The 7627-nt window shown below is 35.6% G+C and overlaps 1 protein-coding gene across 1 annotated transcript; it reads right to left on the reverse strand.

Moving 5' to 3' along the window:
• Positions 1–3474, reverse strand: LOC143470604 (uncharacterized). The gene is made up of 4 exons (XM_076968847.1): positions 3238–3474; positions 2473–2685; positions 2036–2186; positions 1–1917 (listed from the first exon to the last, which is right to left on the reverse strand). The coding sequence occupies exons 1-4, from the start codon at positions 3427–3429 to the stop codon at positions 1391–1393; spliced, it is 1083 nt and encodes a 360-aa protein (XP_076824962.1). The 5' UTR covers positions 3430–3474; the 3' UTR covers positions 1–1390.
• Positions 3475–7627: the final 4153 nt, after the last annotated feature.

Below are 7627 nucleotides of genomic sequence, written 5' to 3' on the forward strand. Positions count from 1 at the left end.
CATCTTCGCCCTTTTACATATATGTGCTAAAATCACAGTTGTAAACTATGAATGAAAATTGCTTAAAATGTCATCCAGTATAGCCTAATATGCGATTGTGGCCATGGCCGCTCGCAAAACAAACACATACAGTCATTTTCACATCGTTCCATACATACAATATCAGCCAGCAGTTTACAGAATTATAGTTTAGCCATCGATTTCATCATTGCGAAAAATCTCGTTATACGACACAAAAAAAGTTAGAAACAAACCTAAGAAGCGAAAAAGGCGGCCTGCGTAATAGTGCAAAATTTATACCAATAAAATTGTCTTTGTGTGTGGTATTTACCGTAGGTAGACATAATGACGAAGATGTTCCTCTTCACCAGTTCACATTCAGTAAACACTTTTTATTATTTAAATCACACAGTTGTTTGAAACAAGCAGTACAGCCTATATATGACATTTCGCAAACGAAACAAAAATACTCATCACAACTTGCAATAACAAAATTTCGCAAAAAGCAAAGTTCCAAAAAAAGCAGAAAATAATGTTTAAGTTGTATGTTATAAGATAAAGCAAAAAAACGTAAGGAATTGCAGCATATTGTACAGTTTAACAGAAAAGGTCTCAAAATTTCTTTTAGAGTCGGAGCCTGTTTTTTGAAAAAAGTTGTTTCCATAACATCTATTTTCTATAATCTTTGTATATTTGGATGTATAGAAACTATCATTTGTTATCAAATCTTGCCTTTACGCTTTTTACGAATCTATGTGCCTATTACAATAAATTCAACCTAAAATAATAATCTTACCAATCACCTAAAATACTCTTCCAATGTCGTTTTTAGTCCTTTTTCTGTTTATGTTCAGATACAATATTTTAATTACATCACTACTTGTTAAATAGTAGTCGCTTAAAAATAGTTCGTATAACACATATCCGAGGTTTGAATTTTAAATTTTATTTAAGTGGCAGAATAATTCTACTTTATGCTTTCTTCACTCTGTGTACTTTAAACAAACTTTACCACGAAAAAAACTCAATAAGCCGCTGGCAAAATTTAACCTAGTATTTTAGGCGACCATTTTGTTTTTACACTTGAGTAACTAACTAGCTTGTGTGCAAAATACGCGTGAATATTGCCTAATAAGAATAGCGGTTTCAATATTTATACACTTCAGCTTTGTATATGGTATAATATAAAAAGCAACGTAATATAACAACCTATTCTAACATGAACAAAAAATCGTACCATGAGTAGATTTCCCATACAATCTATTATTACGGATACAATAATGAAGAACGTGTAATTTCAATACTGAGTTTTGAAACTCTGTTTGAAGCCTATAGTCCACTTTTAGTTGTGTCAATTAGTATCACTATTCGTTTGAAGTCCAAAACTACTTCAGTGTGAATCAACGCTTTCAGTGGCGAAAATGGTGGAACTGCTGCTTTGAATCGGTGGGATTAGTTGAGAAGGAAACCGCGTGTGATGAGGAGAGCAAAAATTAAAAACGTTTGATGGTCCTACCGGTACAGGTTTTGATTGAAATAGTTTGGAGGTGTTCATCTGCATGCTTCTGTTCAGTGCAAACATGTACTCATTTGCCGCAAAAGGTTGAAAATAGGGATTAAAGTAAGTAGTTGGAAGTGCTGGTAAATTTTGCAGTCTTGAGAAATACGAGTTAAACGATTCTAAACTGTATGGTGAACCTATTCTTCCAACGATTTTGGCTTCATCAGTTAAGCCTATTTTTCGAGAATTTAAGTCGCAGTTATCAAGCTTGCTAAGAGGTGATGGTGATTCGTTTGCTTTCATCTGACGGCATAACTCTTCGTTTGGAGTTTGGGATGTCGAACCCACTTGATTAAAACCTGCCGTCATTGAGCAACATCTTGGTAAATGCGCCGCTGCAGAAGCGTCCGCGTAGGCTGTACATAGATTTAATGTTAAATGCTTATTGTTTTTCTTGTGACTTTATTTTCTCAATCATTATTTACTGTGCAAATTTTGGCGTTTTATTTTTATTTTTCGCAAGCAAGTACTTACGCGTGATAGGGCAAAAGCCTGGTGCTGCTAAGTTAGCCCCATATTGCTGTGGAATTTTTGCAGCCAACATGGCATAAAAAGAGGGATCTACTTGGAAGGGCCAAATTTGTCTTTGCCTTTTGTCCTTCATTCGACGGTTTTGAAACCATACCTACAAGCAACAAGTGAAATAAATCGTTATATTATACAATACAGGCTATAGCTTTAAACAAACAATTTTGGAGGTGCACTTTCATGTAAAAAATCCATTCATAATGTCGCCAATAAATAGATAGATTTTAAATAGAACTAACTTATAAGAAAATACTGAGAACCGGAATTACTTTTAACTTTACTTTCAATTAAGTCAGTAAATGTCATTTCAAAAACCACTTAGTATAATTGCAATCACACCGAAAAATTTATTTTCATGCCAACCTTCCGAGGTAAAAATTCACCTTAATTGTGGCTTCGGGTAATTTCAGTTCTTGCGCCAGTTCGCATCTGCGAGCTCGAGATACGTAGTTTTCTCTCTTGAACTCGTTTTCTAGACAAGCCACCTGGTCTTTTGTGAACGCTGTTCTATATCGTCTAGATGCTCTCATGTCCGAAGTATCCTGTTCAAGAAACTTCTTTGTTTGGGAAGCATGATTACTACCGCTTACTAAATCCTGTATACAAAAAAACATCTTCTCATTCTAGACCATTTCAGGGTTACAGAGGGTAAAATTTTGATAAACCCAGTATTTAACAGCGTAAAAGCATTTTTTGGTTAAAGTCATGCATATCAAATTTTTATGAGAAACCTGGTCTGTTGTGCACAACTATCGCTCATAAAAGAAAATTATTTTGCATGCGTTTTACTTTATGTCAATGAAAATACTACTGAAAACAAGTAATAATGTTGTTGAAATTTGTTACCGCTGCAAAAATTCAATAACAAACTTTTTTCAGCAAACTTTTTCAAAAAGTCTTAGCAGGCTAATCCACTGAATGTTTAAAAATTTTGCAGTTGAAATAACCGAAAAAGTAGCCTACGCAAATGACTTTTTTGAAAAAAGTTGGTAACAATTCTCAAAAAATTACGTTGTGTTTACAACTAAGTATGTGAGAATGTAACCAATCTATTGTCACAACTATCTAAATATAACCGATATTATGCATTTTGTCAAGATGACTTTGACGGTCGGCAAAAACAGGACGCAAAACTTTTCCGTGCTCACCTTGCAGAGATATTCCTCGCTGGTATCACAGAGCGATTCCGATAAGTCGGAATCTTTACTTGGGACACCAGAATCTTTGTAATTCGTAACTGAAGATTCAGAAAGTTTTGCGTTTAGAATACCTCCTGTTAAGCGGCTGGCAGCTGAGGTTAAATCTTTTGCAGAGCCAAAGTAATGATTTACAGTGTTCATGGTAGGTAATAGATTTAAACGAGATTTGCATTCACATAAACTTTTCAACCTAGTAGAAACAAGATAAGCACCTTTTAACATTGACAACCTGTAAAACTTTTTGTTGTCGAAAAAAATTGTCTTAATGCTGTCAACCTATGCATAAATGCATTCCAAATGCTCAATGTATGAAAAGTATCCTTAACACTTAATCTAACTAAACCTACTGTGTCTAGTAACTTTAAAATACGACCAAATTATTGCAAATTACGCCGTCAAGCATAGAAATAACTGAAAAATATACTAAAAAACTCAAATTCAAACGCTGTGCGTGAAACCCTGCGTTACGAACGTTGCGTAAATATATATCATTTCCCATTATCAATTTGATCGTTTTGCTTTAGAAGCATTTCCATATAACGGGATGTGGTTTATTATTGGATCAGAAACGTGAAAATACGACGCTATAAAAATTATAAGACGGCGCCAGATACTATTTGCGTTGCCAATGGGCAGTGGATAATGGCGCCAAAATTTGATGAAAGTTTAAATATCTTTTCCACCATCATTTCATTAGATGATTTGATGAATCGCTTAAATTTACATATTTGTTTCAAAACGCTAATCAGGTGTATTGCTTTTCAGACACTTTTTTAACTATTACTAATTAAAAACTAAATTACACATTTTTTGTTCTTCTTCCACAAGAAAAACACGTTTAAGGCGTATTCGATAAGCTCGGTTGTTTCAATATAGTAAACTTTATTCAAACAAATCAATCGTCACAAGGTATAAGACATAATGCTTAATGGTTCTGGCCTCGCTACTCTGTCGCAATTTTCTGCTCCATAAAAACTGATCACAGCGGTTATAAAATTAACGACCAGCTTCCGTTTGAGTCCTCTTTTGTTCGGGTTATTGGCGCAAGACAAAATTATGAGAATAAAATCTGTTTTGTGTTCATTTCCATCATCGTTTCTTCTTAATATGGCTTTTAACCTTAAAAACAATATCTTTTTATGAAGGTAACGTCATTCAAATAAACTCTGCAAAACATGTCTGATCTCAACATTATCAAATTTTGTGAGAAATGAAGTGAAAAAAATATTAAAGACTGCGTTTGTAAGCAATGGATAAAAGAGTAATAGTTTAAAGCTTTAACGAATTTGAATTATTGATTTTGTGCTTAGCTCTAGTAAGCGGGAGTTTCTTCTTATCAATTGCCTTCTGTTGCGTTGATGGTTTATCTTCACACTTCCATTACGAACGGTTTTAAGTTTTACTATACAAATGGAATACTGACTTGAACATAATGTTCAGTTGATAACGAATCCTTTTCAACCCTTTTAAATGGCATTTTTGAAGTAACCGTAACACTCACGTTTTTTTAAGGTAGACTCATTCTATCTATATCACGTGGCAATACCGGATGAAATGATAACTGGCTTACAGCTAGCCTTATTGGTTGTCTTGGTTTGTTCGGCAAATTATACGGTAAAAGTGAATGACCAACCCAGCTGACGTGACAACAATTAATTTAAAGCTTTGGATGGAAAAATTACCATTTATGAAAAATTCTTTGTGTCTGTGCCTCTTTTTTAACCGGAGTTGTTACGAAAAATACTCTAAGCTTGAACCCAGCCCTCTCAAAAATGTTGACACTGGTGTATTTAAATTCTAAACCCAACGCATTTAACCTTTGAGAACAACCCATTCTAGCCCAGCCCATTTAAATCTTGAATAGGTAAATGATTAAGTCGTCAAAATCTATAAGTTTGTAATGCTTGTTTCTTAGACGGTAGACTATCACCCTCATTTCGGCTTACAATTGAAATAGGTTGCGTTGTTTCTGAAATTTGTATTGCTCGGTTTTGGAACGTTTTTTAGGACCACTGAACATGAGCAAGTGTCGTTAATGCCGTACTGAAGAGCATTGCATCGAATACGGCCACGGCTACCGAATTCAAAAATTCTAAGTTGAAAGAAAACTTATACAAAAAGCAGAAAACATTAATCGTACAGGCGGAGAGTAGTCCATTTAAGCGGAGCGGTAGTTCGATTAATTATAAGCGGAGAAGATTATGCAGAAAAATAGATTTGGATTCAAGACCAGTGAAAAACAGTTCTATACCACGGAGTCGAATGTACGTTGTTATTCAGTCAATCGATTAAATTTTTCGGTTGCCGTTTGTTTAAACTATAATTTTAACCAAGTCTTTTGTTTCTGACTTGATTCAACTCAAGTCAATTTATAGATAGTAACTCGATTCAAGTCTGTTTAAAGTAAATATTGTGACGCGAGTCAAGATCAGTCAATGGCTTTAACGTTAAAGGTTTGCTGACGTCACACTTACGAGTACGAAATACAGACCCGATCCGAACTCCGTTTTGAAATTTAATTACTTAATTGCATCGTTCTTTTCAAAAAAACTGTGAAGCAAAGGCTCCACCAGTGAGAATTTAAAATTATCACCAAATTTAATAGAAAACTTTAGTATTGATCTTAATCACAGTCAATTTTCTCATTAACAATTCCAAAGTTGTCAAAACTTCGTAAAATTTATGGTTTTATCAAGGCCGCCTAGAAAGTTGACGGAGAAAAACGTTGCGACAGTGTTAAGCATTTGGCGTTTGCAAAAACAGTGTCTTTGTGGTGCCAAGTGCGCCTACAGTTTTTCAATCAGCGAGACTTCACAGAATGTGGTTGTCGTTTCTAGTAATTGTCAGTCTTGTCGTCATGTTTCTGTGCCTTGGCATATGTTCTGCCCTGGCACACGTTCCCAGCGATGGTATAGGTCCCGTATTCCTGCAGATGTTCCTGTGCTGTTATTCTGAACCTTGTCATCATGCTCCTGAAATCGCCATGATCAACAACGGACCATAAATTTAATTGTTTATTATCAATTGATTTCTTGTTAATCAATTTGACAGAAGAGTGTAGAAATTTCGTTTCCTCGCCCTATAACGTTTTAGGAGATTTTTCTGTGAAGTAACTAATTACTATTTTGGTTTGTTTTGTTACCTAATTAGCGTGCCTCGCGCACCTTTTGAGCGTATTTAAAGGGGCTTTGTTCTGTTTTCAAATTTTAGTGTTTGTTTGACCTGGGGTCGGCCATGGTTTTAAAGTTTAAACCGTCTCTGAAAGGAAAGGCTGACTTTTTAAATAAAGTTCTTCTACCAAAGTTGCCTGTTCTCAGGAGGCGTGTAAATCGAAAGCTGGAATCATTGAGCTTGGAATGCCCTTGCCGAATCTCTAACCAAACCAATACGTAAGTGGTGGCAGTGGTGGGATTCGAAACCACGCCATCAAAGTGACTGGTTTGAGGCTCCAGTCATTTCTACGGCGTGGGTTCCCATTCGGGATTGAGCACTACCATTGGAAATAACTCGTCTACGCAGGTTACAAAGGAACTGCATTAGAAAGAGCATTGCTAACATTTTTGTAGTGTATTTTAGTTAATTAAAAGAAACCTTCATAAAAAAGAGACAAGTCTAGCAACTGGCTGTAATCATCACTGTGAAATAAGGGTTAAAAGGGAACTTTTTAACAAGAACAGTTTTAACTGAGCACATGCTAAAATCTTCACCACGTCACCAATTTCAGCCTGCTGTTTTCTAATAGTGACTTGTTATTGCTTCCTGCTCAGTAATTGAGAGGCTGCGGTTGGTGATGTGTGCTGCCAGGTTGCTCATGATGACGTAATGAGCAGCAGACTGTGAGTGTTCGAGTAGCACCCTGCTGTTGGTTGCCGCTCTAATTGATAGGCTGCTGTTGGTGACGTAATGTAATAAACAGCAGGTTGTAAGTAATAGAGTGGAACTCTAGAACTTTTGGTTGCAGCTTATTCTTACTGTTTGTTTGATCGTTCACTTTGTTGAAAACAAAACTGCTATGGATTACGTCACGAACAGCAGCTGGTGTTACGTCATTCGGCAGCAAACAATAGCAGGCTGCTATTTGAAAACAGTAGGCTGCTATTCAACAATAGCCCGCTTTTTTGGCTACGACCCGTTTTAGGACTTCTTTAGGGTATTTCCCAAATTTTTTACTAGGTAACGCTGTAAGTCTGTAGGAATTACAGGATTAAAGACCCCTTTAAGAACCACTGGAAAATGATTTAAAGGAATAAGGTTTATAGCCTATGTTTCTATGATTTAGCCTACTTTCATTTTAACAGGGAAGCAAGAAAGACTAATTTACCATGGGAATAACTTTGTT

The sequence above is a fragment of the Clavelina lepadiformis genome, chromosome 9 (assembly GCF_947623445.1).
Source record: "Clavelina lepadiformis chromosome 9, kaClaLepa1.1, whole genome shotgun sequence".
NCBI classification, from domain to species: Eukaryota; Metazoa; Chordata; class Ascidiacea; order Aplousobranchia; family Clavelinidae; genus Clavelina; species Clavelina lepadiformis.

What these genes read in the sequence shown, in the direction of transcription:
- LOC143470604 (XM_076968847.1), bottom strand. Translation starts at nt 3,429, where the DNA reads ATGAACACTGTAAATCATTACTTTGGCTCTGCAAAAGATTTAACCTCA. An exon ending in GCGAGGAATATCTCTGCAAG is followed by an intron (nt 2,686 to 3,237) that starts GTGAGCACGGAA and finishes TTTTGTATACAG; the next exon opens with GATTTAGTAAGCGGTAGTAA. An exon ending in AGGCTTTTGCCCTATCACGC is followed by an intron (nt 1,918 to 2,035) that starts GTAAGTACTTGC and finishes ATCTATGTACAG; the next exon opens with CCTACGCGGACGCTTCTGCA.